General features: G+C 35.6%; 2 protein-coding genes across 2 annotated transcripts; both read right to left on the reverse strand.

Moving 5' to 3' along the window:
• Positions 1–4,002: 4,002 nt before the first annotated feature.
• Positions 4,003–7,320, reverse strand: LOC136063685 (transcription factor bHLH47-like). Its single transcript, XM_065764404.1, has 4 exons — positions 7,186–7,320; positions 5,234–5,352; positions 4,904–5,031; positions 4,003–4,675 (listed from the first exon to the last, which is right to left on the reverse strand). The coding sequence occupies exons 1-4, from the start codon at positions 7,251–7,253 to the stop codon at positions 4,295–4,297; spliced, it is 696 nt and encodes a 231-aa protein (XP_065620476.1). The 5' UTR covers positions 7,254–7,320; the 3' UTR covers positions 4,003–4,294.
• Positions 7,321–9,774: 2,454 nt separating this feature from the next.
• On the reverse strand, positions 9,775–14,000 carry LOC112039368 (transcription factor bHLH47). The gene is made up of 5 exons (XM_024072247.2): positions 13,654–14,000; positions 12,956–13,064; positions 11,006–11,124; positions 10,676–10,803; positions 9,775–10,447 (listed from the first exon to the last, which is right to left on the reverse strand). Exons 2-5 carry the CDS (start codon positions 13,021–13,023, stop codon positions 10,067–10,069), a joined length of 696 nt encoding a protein of 231 aa, XP_023928015.1. The 5' UTR covers positions 13,024–13,064; positions 13,654–14,000; the 3' UTR covers positions 9,775–10,066.
• Between the last annotated feature and the right edge of the window lie 203 nt (positions 14,001–14,203).

A 14,203-nucleotide genomic window follows, 5' to 3' on the forward strand; every position in this document is an offset into this window, starting at 1 on the left:
TAAAGAATAATAGGGATTTGGTGTGGAATTCCAAGCCAAAATGGAAAATTAGCCATAATTTTTAAACATTATAATTAGTAGGCTAAGTTTTCAAACTATATTTTTTACTAGCATCTCGAGTCTAAGAGACTCGATTTAGGGCCTCTAAATTAAGTCTTTGAGGGTCGATTTTCATGTTCTCATCGGGTCTGAGTTGACACTTTTTTCACGTGGTGTCTACCTGTAAATCGAGTCTCTAAGACTTGATCTACTCGATTTACATCCATATCTGACCTTAACAACAAAGAAAATATTATTTTCGACAACAACAACAACCACAACTAATTCCATCGAAGACTTCTAACCTTAACAACAAAGAAAATATTATTTTCGACAACAACAACAACCACAACAACAACAACAATGATTCCATCGACTTCTTCGAGTTCTTTAGTGACCTCAGTTACTCTGAAAATATGTGTTCATTAGAGGAAAAAAAAAAAACCCAAAAACAGAAAGGCCGTGCGAGACCCAGGCCACGCTGCGACCTGGGCCGTGCGCCGACCTGGGTCGCGCTGCGACCTGGGTTTGGCGCGGCCTAGGTCGGCTTGAGCTTGATCTCCATTTCTTCTTCTTCTTCTTCTTCTTCTTCTCTCTCTCTCTTTCTTTTTTTCTTTCTTTCTGCGTTTTTGCTGTTTCTGTATTTTGGGTCTTCTGAGTATATTTTGTAGTTATTTTGGGATTATAAATCGAGTCTTAGAGACTCGATTTTCAGGTAGATGCCACGTGGAAAAAAATACCACATCAGACGTGATCAACCCATGAAAATCGAGTCTCAAAGACTCGATTTATAGGCCCTAAATCGAGGCTCTTAGACTTGAGATGCTAGTAAAAAATATAGTTTGAAAACTTAGCCTACTAATTATAATGTTTAAAAATTATGGCTAATTTCCCATTTTGGCTGAAATTCCAACTCAATACTCTTTGCCTCGGTGAAGGTGTCTTCAACTTGTTTGTTTTCATTTTCTAAAAATCATGGGCTCCACCAAGAGAAATGTTGTTTGGCAAATGTTTTCCTGTTTTCAAAAATCTGAATCCAACTTTTACTATACAAGACTGAAAATAGGAAATAAAGAGGCGTTTGGTACATGCACTTAGAAATATGTGTTTTATTGTTTGAAAACATGTGTGAAAATATGTGTGGGTGAAAAAGTGTGTGAAAATACATGTAATGTTGTTTAAAAACATGTGTTTTTTTTTTTTTTTTGAAATAGTGTACCAAACAGGGCCTAAGTTTTTAGTGTTTTATAAGAAATGAGAACTAAATTAAGTCGGTTCTCAATTCTTATAACACGCAAAATTGCTCCCAAACACCATTTTCTCATTTTTTAGTTTTGAGAACTTATTTTCTAAAACAGGCGTTAAACAAAAAATGCAGTAAAATTGTGTTTTGACAACTGATTTCAAATACAATTTTAGAAAAACTGTGTTCTAAATATGAAAATATAAAACCAAAAAATTGGTGAACTAACTGCATTACATTACCTCTTACTTTACTTCTTACTTTTTCTTCAAAAATTAAAGTAAAACAAATGACTAGACATGGCAAAACAGGTCAGACCTGTTTCACTCGACCCATTTGACCCGCAATCCGTTTGACCCGTAACCCGTTTGACCCGTGACCCATTTTGACCCCCGACCCGACCCGACCCGACCCGACCCGACCGTTTTGCCACGTCTACCAACGTTGAGTAAATTGAGATTGAGATGTAATTCTTATAAAATATTTACTTATTCTTCTTCACTTAATATGTTATGTACTCTATTATAGTTTGTTATTCTTTACTTGTCACCTTCATTTTTTCTTCCTACTTTAAACAGATCAAAAATTATACTAAGATTAGCTTCTAGAAAGCTGGAACAAGAGTTGCACCAAATTTAGGTATCAAGTGTTTAGTAGTAATTGATAAGCGGTAACAGTATCACCAATGAGAATCTAATCACAGTTAAAGAACTCAAAAACAATTGACAAATTGCATCTATTTCCAAAAAAACAAACTTGTTTGAAAAATACGGGTCAACTCGACCCGTCCCGCGACCCGACTTGACCCGCGACCCGTTTGACCCGTTTAAAAATGACCCGTTTTGACCCGCGACCCGATTGACCCGACCCGAACCTGACCCGATCCGCCCATTTTGCCATGTCTACAGATGACAAAGTTAAGGTGTTCCCAAAAATGAGGATAAAATTTAGAGTGGAAACAAAAGAAAGTGGGCAATGGGGTTGGGGACAAAATGCAAAAAGTATGTATTAGAAGTAGGGTAGAGTAGGGATAGCATATGGCAAGCCCAATGCTTTTATTATAGCTACGCAACACTCACTAACAAGCCCAGTGCCAGTGCCACATAGCAACAGAGGCATATTCTCATATCTGGCCTCTGTGCCCAGTGCTAACCAACAGCTGCAACAACTGTACCCTTGCCTACGCAAATTAAATTATATAAAATTGTAAAACTTGTCGAACAAGTTGTAAACAAATCGGGAGATTTTTATTTTCTCTTTTTTTATGAACAACCTGTCTTGTCTTTGGCTATATACTCTTTAATATAATGGTCAGGTTAATTATTCTTATTTTGTTTAAGTAGACTCTATAATTAGCTACGTTTCAAATGTTTCTTTGTAATTTTAGGGGGAAAAAATATTACCTACATTAACCTAGAAAAGAGAGAGAGGTTCCATGGACCAGTTAACAAATAATGAATAAACCCCACTATGGGTGCTTCTTAATTCGATCGGCTTCTATTTGGTTTCTTTCCCAAAAAACTATGTATCCTTTTCATTTTCAGTACCAAAAAAAAAAAAACCCTGGAACCCATTAAAGAGATGGGCAAGACTTGGGTTAATTCCAATTTGACATATTGATTGGAACCAAAATGACTAAAAAGATTCCAGTTTCTTAGAAACCAAACAGAAAAGTTGCTAAAAACCCAGAAAGGAAATCACAAAATAAACCCCAAGCATATTAAATATAAAAAAAAAATATTTTATATTATATTTCTCATGAAGAAAATATGTCATGATCATGGTTAAAATTCTGAAACATATTTTATTTTGTCATCTATAAAAGAAAATAAAAATTTTCACTTAGGTTTTACTAGAAAGAGCAAAAGAGCAAACATTTTACTAGAAAAAAAAATTTAAAATTATTCATAATAACAATGAAAACATTATTGGTTACCTGTTGCTTAGGAGAGATCAAGTTAGAAAAAGCTCTCTTGGTACTCTTAACATAAACAACGACCTTCTTTTAGGCCCCAATAAGTTGAGCACTCATCGTGAAGAAGAAAATTTTCAAAAAAGAAGGGTGTTCCATGATATTCACTTTCTAGTTTAACTCCTTTTCTAGAACTCACTAGTGCAATGATCAAAATAGGTGCTGAACTTAAATTTATGTTGGCCTGAAGGTATGTTTTCATATGCTTCCTACACGGCATCTAAGTCGTAAAATGTTATTCATTAAGACATGATATGCTCAAAAATTCAGGCCCAACAACTATAACTCTATTGTTCTTATTAATTCTCCATATTTGCAGTGATATTGTAAGATCACCAGCCTAAATTAGCTAAAACTCATAACCTTGCATGGATTATTTTTCAACTGCTCACCAATTTTTCCTTTCTTAAGCTTACGCAAGAGTGCCAAGAGACAAGTAGTTACGCTTATAAGGTAAGGATGAAAATTGGAGTGATGTTTAAAATTGTAAAACTTGTGGAATAAGTTCTAAACAAATAGGTAGATTTTTTTTCTCTCTTTTTATGAACTACCTGTCTTGTCTTTGTCTATATACTCTTTAATATAATGGTCAGGTTAATTATTCTTATTTGGTTTAAGTAGACTCTGTAATTAGCTATGTCCTCAATGTTTCTTTGTAATTTTGGGGGAAAAAAAAATATTACCTACAATAACCCAGAAGAGAAAGAGAGAGAGAGAGAGAGAGAGGTTACATGGACCAGTCAACAAATAATGAGTAAACCCCACTATGTTGTAACTTTTTCTAATTATAATGCATTGGTGAGCAGCCACCACCTGCTGTGGCCAGACATCAAACATTAGCCACTACACATCAAGGACACTATTAATAACCACTCTCTATATTGATACACAAACCTCCTGATGCATGACCAATTAACATTCCCCCCCACCCCCAAAACAAAAATAATGAGGAACTGCTAAGCTACAGACTAGTGAGCACCCCCAAAGTTTTAAATGCCTTCAAGGCCACCTTCCCCAGTATTGGAATTGCTACCACTAAGTTAAAATTCCTTCCTTGCTGTTGGTTGCTCCCCAAGAAGTTGGGATGGCCATGAATCCATTGGAGTGGGATACCTGGCATGTGGTTTGCTCAGATTTGAGTTGGGCTTAAATGTCTGCTGGGTAACATCAGGCAATGCCTCTGGACAAATGGGGAGGACAAAGACAGCAGGTACTTGCTGTGATGAGGGTTCAACAGCAGGCAATCTGACACAGTCTCCCGGGAAATGTGAAGTCAGTTCTGGTTGCTGAAATTCGGGAGGTGGTACGTTCAAGTCGGGTTTAGATTGGGCTATTCTCTCTTCTAGTTCACTTTGCAGTTTTTCAATCTCGATTTCTAGGGCAGAATTCTCCTCCCTCAGCTCATTCTTCTCAACGGTCACCTGTTCAAGACAACTTTAATTTCATATAGTTTCTTCTTAGCAATTCAAGACTAACAGGCCTCTTTCACAAAAAGGACAACGGTTGAGGATCAGCTCAAAGTAACTAGTAGAAAATAAAAATACAACTTGAATGGATGAACTTATGTTTCGACCACTTAAACTGGATAACGTCACACATGGGATAAAACTATTTACCAGAGATCAGTCAGAGATAGTTAAGGAAATTACATATTTAGATTCAGACAAGAGAGATGTGTGCTCCTTTTTGAGGCACTCAATCTGGCTTAACAAGTCCCTCAACAGTCGAGTAGCTTCACAAAGTACAGAGGCCTTTCCACTGTTCTGTTGGGTCAGTTCTACACAAGAAAATTTTTGACATAAGTAATGATCTATCACCATGATCCATCATCACACAAAAACATCTGCTGTTTATATACTGAAGACCAAAAAGCTAATCAAGACTATAAGATTGATTAGAATAAACATGTTGACAGTGGAATTTTATAAATCTAAAACATGTAGGTGGCAAAGAAATATCATGAGAAGAATGGAAGTTACCAAGAGCACTGGCCAGGTCGAGAAATAGATCATTCAAATGTTCACGCTTCAATTTCTCCCTCTCGGCTTTTTGTATTCTTTTAGGAACTTTCCCCTTATTCTTTTTGCCAGGACAATCCCTGCGACACAAACAGCTTTAAGGCATCTAAACAAGGTGCCCTAGCTATTTTCATCCAAATATGCAAACCATGTGAAGCCACTTAGATGTGTTTTTTTTTTTTTTTTTTTTTTTGATGACATAGGAGAACTTCACTCAGATTAGTTGCACGTCGCAAAGCATACTGTACAACAATCTTCACTGTTAATCAAACTCCTATGGGTAACTGACTCAACCCGCCAGAACTAGTTACTTGGTAATCCAAGGGCTTTTCACCCCTGACGGGCTAAGCACTTAGATGTGTTATAACCAACTAGTCTCAAAAACTTAGCATGCACACTGGTTATTGCCAAAACGTATGTTGCTAGGAAAAAGTTATAAGCATTTAGCATCTGTAGGAATATGCCAAAGATGCCTGCTTATGCAGAACAATGCATCCAAATATAACTCAAGTGTGCTACTCCAACAAAAGTATTAAGGAAAACATAAATGAAGGGGGCCTTAAAGAATGCAAAATAAAAACTAGCTAATAGTAATAGATGAAAAGATTGAGACAATGTCAAGATGTCTAAAGGTTGGTAAACAAAGATAACATAGCCTGAATAGATATAGAGTTTGTTCTTCATGTTGCATGTGATAGAAAGGTGGGTTCCTCAACTGAATCGTACCATACCATACTATGGGAGGGGTCCATACCTCCTTTAGATAGATAGAGCCCCCAGTAGCCTCATATTAACACTATGAATTTGAATTAGAGCTTGACAGAAAAGGTGAATCCAGAATTTGGAGAAATCATGAAGACAATCTAAGCCAGCATAACATCACATAAACCCCCTTTTTTTTATAGGTAACAGGCATCTTCATTAAAAAAAAGTATGTCATGTTCATGATGATGAACAGACTATACTAGAAACAAATACAAACAAATCAAACAGAGATAGAATGCACAAAATCAAAAATGGAATAAAATTTTTAAATCAAATTGTTATTCTTCAGAAATGGGGTTGAATCAAATTGTTATTCTTATTCTTATTCTTCCTCCTTGACATGGATGATAGAAAGTTATTTACGGCAAACTAATTTCAAGTTCATAAATGTTCGTCGCTTCTTTTTTCTGTCAAAGCATATTTAAGGTTTCCTTTTATTTTTTACACAAGATATAATCCACCTACCACCAACTTTAAAGGATATTGAAAATTTCCCAGCGGTATACTGCAAATTAACAGAGAACTCACAAATTTCTCAAAATGAATGATGGCACCTAATTGACATCAACCTTTCATTAAATTGTATACCTTTAATAAGAATAAGCTCTGGCTCTAACAGCACCTCCTCCTCTATCCCAAGAATAGGTGGAGGGTGACATCATAAATTCAAGACCCAAAGGATCTAGGTGCACCTATAACTTAACAATTGGAAAATTACATTTTAACCTTTCATTCGTTGGGGAAGGGGCTTGTGGGAGCACCAAAAGAATTGAGTTATATTGCAATAATTTAGTAAACTCATATAACTGGTCATTTGTAAGGCATGTCCAACCCATAACATCATTCTCCTAATTAAAGTCTTACAGGTCTATACATTTTATACCCAATTGCATTTAATTTTAATAATACCTTCTCTCAAGTAAAACATTCTCTTAAATTGTAATTTGCAGTTTCATGTACACTAGTTAACAAATAGAGAAAACCAACCATGTAGTAACTACATGTGTACATTCCATACTACTCAATATACATCATCCATCAATCTATAATTCAAGCACTAAGATGCACTGCTTAAATTACAACATATATCTCATAGTTAGAATCACACTACCATCCAGCAACAAAATTAGGATCTATAAGCAAATTACCTGTCTATGGAGTCCTCCGTCACCACATTGACATTGTCCACCAATGGACTTTGAGCCTCTGAACTCATGCTAGTCCCAATAAATTAAAATCCAGCTAAGGATCAATCCCCTAAAATCACAAACCAAAAAAGTCAAACTTTCTTGTTTTATTATTGCAGATAACTAAATAAAAAAGAGTAAAGACATACACACACGCACATACATACATACATACCTATATATACATATTATGACTGAAAAATTATCTTTTTTTTTTTTTACCCGACCCGACCCGACCCGACCCGACCCGACCGTTTTGCCACGTCTACCAACGTTGAGTAAATTGAGATTGAGATGTAATTCTTATAAAATATTTACTTATTCTTCTTCACTTAATATGTTATGTACTCTATTATAGTTTGTTATTCTTTACTTGTCACCTTCATTTTTTCTTCCTACTTTAAACAGATCAAAAATTATACTAAGATTAGCTTCTAGAAAGCTGGAACAAGAGTTGCACCAAATTTAGGTATCAAGTGTTTAGTAGTAATTGATAAGCGGTAACAGTATCACCAATGAGAATCTAATCACAGTTAAAGAACTCAAAAACAATTGACAAATTGCATCTATTTCCAAAAAAACAAACTTGTTTGAAAAATACGGGTCAACTCGACCCGTCCCGCGACCCGACTTGACCCGCGACCCGTTTGACCCGTTTAAAAATGACCCGTTTTGACCCGCGACCCGATTGACCCGACCCGAACCTGACCCGATCCGCCCATTTTGCCATGTCTACAGATGACAAAGTTAAGGTGTTCCCAAAAATGAGGATAAAATTTAGAGTGGAAACAAAAGAAAGTGGGCAATGGGGTTGGGGACAAAATGCAAAAAGTATGTATTAGAAGTAGGGTAGAGTAGGGATAGCATATGGCAAGCCCAATGCTTTTATTATAGCTACGCAACACTCACTAACAAGCCCAGTGCCAGTGCCACATAGCAACAGAGGCATATTCTCATATCTGGCCTCTGTGCCCAGTGCTAACCAACAGCTGCAACAACTGTACCCTTGCCTACGCAAATTAAATTATATAAAATTGTAAAACTTGTCGAACAAGTTGTAAACAAATCGGGAGATTTTTATTTTCTCTTTTTTTATGAACAACCTGTCTTGTCTTTGGCTATATACTCTTTAATATAATGGTCAGGTTAATTATTCTTATTTTGTTTAAGTAGACTCTATAATTAGCTACGTTTCAAATGTTTCTTTGTAATTTTAGGGGGAAAAAATATTACCTACATTAACCTAGAAAAGAGAGAGAGGTTCCATGGACCAGTTAACAAATAATGAATAAACCCCACTATGGGTGCTTCTTAATTCGATCGGCTTCTATTTGGTTTCTTTCCCAAAAAACTATGTATCCTTTTCATTTTCAGTACCAAAAAAAAAAAAACCCTGGAACCCATTAAAGAGATGGGCAAGACTTGGGTTAATTCCAATTTGACATATTGATTGGAACCAAAATGACTAAAAAGATTCCAGTTTCTTAGAAACCAAACAGAAAAGTTGCTAAAAACCCAGAAAGGAAATCACAAAATAAACCCCAAGCATATTAAATATAAAAAAAACATATTTTATATTATATTTCTCATGAAGAAAATATGTCATGATCATGGTTAAAATTCTGAAACATATTTTATTTTGTCATCTATAAAAGAAAATAAAAATTTTCACTTAGGTTTTACTAGAAAGAGCAAAAGAGCAAACATTTTACTAGAAAAAAAAATTTAAAATTATTCATAATAACAATGAAAACATTATTGGTTACCTGTTGCTTAGGAGAGATCAAGTTAGAAAAAGCTCTCTTGGTACTCTTAACATAAACAACGACCTTCTTTTAGGCCCCAATAAGTTGAGCACTCATCGTGAAGAAGAAAATTTTCAAAAAAGAAGGGTGTTCCATGATATTCACTTTCTAGTTTAACTCCTTTTCTAGAACTCACTAGTGCAATGATCAAAATAGGTGCTGAACTTAAATTTATGTTGGCCTGAAGGTATGTTTTCATATGCTTCCTACACGGCATCTAAGTCGTAAAATGTTATTCATTAAGACATGATATGCTCAAAAATTCAGGCCCAACAACTATAACTCTATTGTTCTTATTAATTCTCCATATTTGCAGTGATATTGTAAGATCACCAGCCTAAATTAGCTAAAACTCATAACCTTGCATGGATTATTTTTCAACTGCTCACCAATTTTTCCTTTCTTAAGCTTACGCAAGAGTGCCAAGAGACAAGTAGTTACGCTTATAAGGTAAGGATGAAAATTGGAGTGATGTTTAAAATTGTAAAACTTGTGGAATAAGTTCTAAACAAATAGGTAGATTTTTTTTCTCTCTTTTTATGAACTACCTGTCTTGTCTTTGTCTATATACTCTTTAATATAATGGTCAGGTTAATTATTCTTATTTGGTTTAAGTAGACTCTGTAATTAGCTATGTCCTCAATGTTTCTTTGTAATTTTGGGGGAAAAAAAAATATTACCTACAATAACCCAGAAGAGAAAGAGAGAGAGAGAGAGAGAGAGGTTACATGGACCAGTCAACAAATAATGAGTAAACCCCACTATGTTGTAACTTTTTCTAATTATAATGCATTGGTGAGCAGCCACCACCTGCTGTGGCCAGACATCAAACATTAGCCACTACACATCAAGGACACTATTAATAACCACTCTCTATATTGATACACAAACCTCCTGATGCATGACCAATTAACATTCCCCCCCACCCCCAAAACAAAAATAATGAGGAACTGCTAAGCTACAGACTAGTGAGCACCCCCAAAGTTTTAAATGCCTTCAAGGCCACCTTCCCCAGTATTGGAATTGCTACCACTAAGTTAAAATTCCTTCCTTGCTGTTGGTTGCTCCCCAAGAAGTTGGGATGGCCATGAATCCATTGGAGTGGGATACCTGGCATGTGGTTTGCTCAGATTTGAGTTGGGCTTAAATGTCTGCTGGGTAACATCAGGCAATGCCTCTGGACAAATGGGGAGGACAAAGACAGCAGGTACTTGCTGTGATGAGGGTTCAACAGCAGGCAATCTGACACAGTCTCCCGGGAAATGTGAAGTCAGTTCTGGTTGCTGAAATTCGGGAGGTGGTACGTTCAAGTCGGGTTTAGATTGGGCTATTCTCTCTTCTAGTTCACTTTGCAGTTTTTCAATCTCGATTTCTAGGGCAGAATTCTCCTCCCTCAGCTCATTCTTCTCAACGGTCACCTGTTCAAGACAACTTTAATTTCATATAGTTTCTTCTTAGCAATTCAAGACTAACAGGCCTCTTTCACAAAAAGGACAACGGTTGAGGATCAGCTCAAAGTAACTAGTAGAAAATAAAAATACAACTTGAATGGATGAACTTATGTTTCGACCACTTAAACTGGATAACGTCACACATGGGATAAAACTATTTACCAGAGATCAGTCAGAGATAGTTAAGGAAATTACATATTTAGATTCAGACAAGAGAGATGTGTGCTCCTTTTTGAGGCACTCAATCTGGCTTAACAAGTCCCTCAACAGTCGAGTAGCTTCACAAAGTACAGAGGCCTTTCCACTGTTCTGTTGGGTCAGTTCTACACAAGAAAATTTTTGACATAAGTAATGATCTATCACCATGATCCATCATCACACAAAAACATCTGCTGTTTATATACTGAAGACCAAAAAGCTAATCAAGACTATAAGATTGATTAGAATAAACATGTTGACAGTGGAATTTTATAAATCTAAAACATGTAGGTGGCAAAGAAATATCATGAGAAGAATGGAAGTTACCAAGAGCACTGGCCAGGTCGAGAAATAGATCATTCAAATGTTCACGCTTCAATTTCTCCCTCTCGGCTTTTTGTATTCTTTTAGGAACTTTCCCCTTATTCTTTTTGCCAGGACAATCCCTGCGACACAAACAGCTTTAAGGCATCTACACAAGGTGCCCTAGCTATTTTCATCCAAATATGCAAACCATGTGAAGCCACTTAGATGTTTTTTTTTTTTTTTTTTTTTTTGATGACATAGGAGAACTTCACTCAGATTAGTTGCACGTCGCAAAGCATACTGTACAACAATCTTCACTGTTAATCAAACTCCTATGGGTAACTGACTCAACCCGCCAGAACTAGTTACTTGGTAATCCAAGGGCTTTTCACCCCTGACGGGCTAAGCACTTAGATGTGTTATAACCAACTAGTCTCAAAAACTTAGCATGCACACTGGTTATTGCCAAAACGTATGTTGCTAGGAAAAAGTTATAAGCATTTAGCATCTGTAGGAATATGCCAAAGATGCCTGCTTATGCAGAACAATGCATCCAAATATAACTCAAGTGTGCTACTCCAACAAAAGTATTAAGGAAAACATAAATGAAGGGGGCCTTAAAGAATGCAAAATAAAAACTAGCTAATAGTAATAGATGAAAAGATTGAGACAATGTCAAGATGTCTAAAGGTTGGTAAACAAAGATAACATAGCCTGAATAGATATAGAGTTTGTTCTTCATGTTGCATGTGATAGAAAGGTGGGTTCCTCAACTGAATCGTACCATACCATACTATGGGAGGGGTCCATACCTCCTTTAGATAGATAGAGCCCCCAGTAGCCTCATATTAACACTATGAATTTGAATTAGAGCTTGACAGAAAAGGTGAATCCAGAATTTGGAGAAATCATGAAGACAATCTAAGCCAGCATAACATCACATAAACCCCCTTTTTTTTATAGGTAACAGGCATCTTCATTAAAAAAAAGTATGTCATGTTCATGATGATGAACAGACTATACTAGAAACAAATACAAACAAATCAAACAGAGATAGAATGCACAAAATCAAAAATGGAATAAAATTTTTAAATCAAATTGTTATTCTTCAGAAATGGGGTTGAATCAAATTGTTATTCTTATTCTTATTCTTCCTCCTTGACATGGATGATAGAAAGTTATTTACGGCAAACTAATTTCAAGTTCATAAATGTTCGTCGCTTCTTTTTTCTGTCAAAGCATATTTAAGGTTTCCTTTTATTTTTTACACAAGATATAATCCACCTACCACCAACTTTAAAGGATATTGAAAATTTCCCAGCGGTATACTGCAAATTAACAGAGAACTCACAAATTTCTCAAAATGAATGATGGCACCTAATTGACATCAACCTTTCATTAAATTGTATACCTTTAATAAGAATAAGCTCTGGCTCTAACAGCACCTCCTCCTCTATCCCAAGAATAGGTGGAGGGTGACATCATAAATTCAAGACCCAAAGGATCTAGGTGCACCTATAACTTAACAATTGGAAAATTACATTTTAACCTTTCATTCGTTGGGGAAGGGGCTTGTGGGAGCACCAAAAGAATTGAGTTATATTGCAATAATTTAGTAAACTCATATAACTGGTCATTTGTAAGGCATGTCCAACCCATAACATCATTCTCCTAATTAAAGTCTTACAGGTCTATACATTTTATACCCAATTGCATTTAATTTTAATAATACCTTCTCTCAAGTAAAACATTCTCTTAAATTGTAATTTGCAGTTTCATGTACACTAGTTAACAAATAGAGAAAACCAACCATGTAGTAACTACATGTGTACATTCCATACTACTCAATATACATCATCCATCAATCTATAATTCAAGCACTAAGATGCACTGCTTAAATTACAACATATATCTCATAGTTAGAATCACACTACCATCCAGCAACAAAATTAGGATCTATAAGCAAATTACCTGTCTATGGAGTCCTCCGTCACCACATTGACATTGTCCACCAATGGACTTTGAGCCTCTGAACTCATGCTAGTCCCAATAAATTAAAATCCAGCTAAGGATCAATCCCCTAAAATCACAAACCAAAAAAGTCAAACTTTCTTGTTTTATTATTGCAGATAACTAAATAAAAAAGAGTAAAGACATACACACACGCACATACATACATACATACCTATATATACATATTATGACTGAAAAATTATCTTTTTTTTTTTTTGGAGAAAGAAAAATTATCTAATTTACTATTCTACAGTATATGCATCAAACAGTTATGTAAAAAAACAGAGACTTTGTTTATTTTCCAAACATGGGTGCTTCTTAATTCGATCAGCTTCTATTTGGTTTCTTTCCCAGAAAACTATGTATCCTTTTCATTTTCAGTACCAAAAAAATAAAAAATAAAAACTTTTATGGTTCATTTCCAGGAGAACCCAAAAAAAAAAAAATGGAACCCATTAAAGAGATGGGCAAGACTTGGATTAATTCTACATATTGATTGGAACCAAAATGACTAAAAAGATTCCAGTTTCTTAGAAACCAAACAGAAAAGTTGCTAAAAACCCAGAAATGAAATCACAAGATAAACCCCAAGCAAATTAAATATAAAAAAACCACAGATCAAAAAGCAAAAGCTAACAATATTGAATTATTGATACCTGGAGATCAAAAAGAAACCAAAGGCCAGGAAGTCTACAAGTCAAACCCACAAACAGTTCCACAAGAAAACGGTCCCTAACAACCTTTGTTTATAAATAAATAAATAGTACAGATGAAATGGATCGTAGAATTTTCGAGGAGATTAAAGAACAAAAACTCAGAGACAGAGACAGAGAGAGAGAGATGAAAAAAAAAAAAGAGCGTAGGTTGTAAGGTGTTTAAGGAAGAAAGAAAGAACAAAAATAAGAAAAAAGAAAAAGAAGGAGTGGGCGTGTGTGGCAGGAGTGTTGAAGACACACGAGAGCGCGTGGCGGGTTGGTGCAATGAACCAGGACGTGTGTGTGTATTAGCGTTTTTGTTTTGGTTTTTATGTGACCTCACATACACACACAGCTCGCCATGTGCAGTTTTCCTTTCTTTCTTTCTTTCTTTCTTTCTTTGTCTGTCTTCTAGCTATTTGGATATGGATCCCCCCTCATGGCTAAATTCCTTTAACTAATCATTGATTGTGACGGGTAGACCATAGTAGGGAAATCGCTAGCTTAGGAA

This window comes from Quercus suber, unplaced genomic scaffold, assembly GCF_002906115.3.
Source record: "Quercus suber isolate HL8 unplaced genomic scaffold, Cork oak 2.0 scaffold_555, whole genome shotgun sequence".
In the NCBI taxonomy this organism is placed as follows: domain Eukaryota; kingdom Viridiplantae; phylum Streptophyta; class Magnoliopsida; order Fagales; family Fagaceae; genus Quercus; species Quercus suber.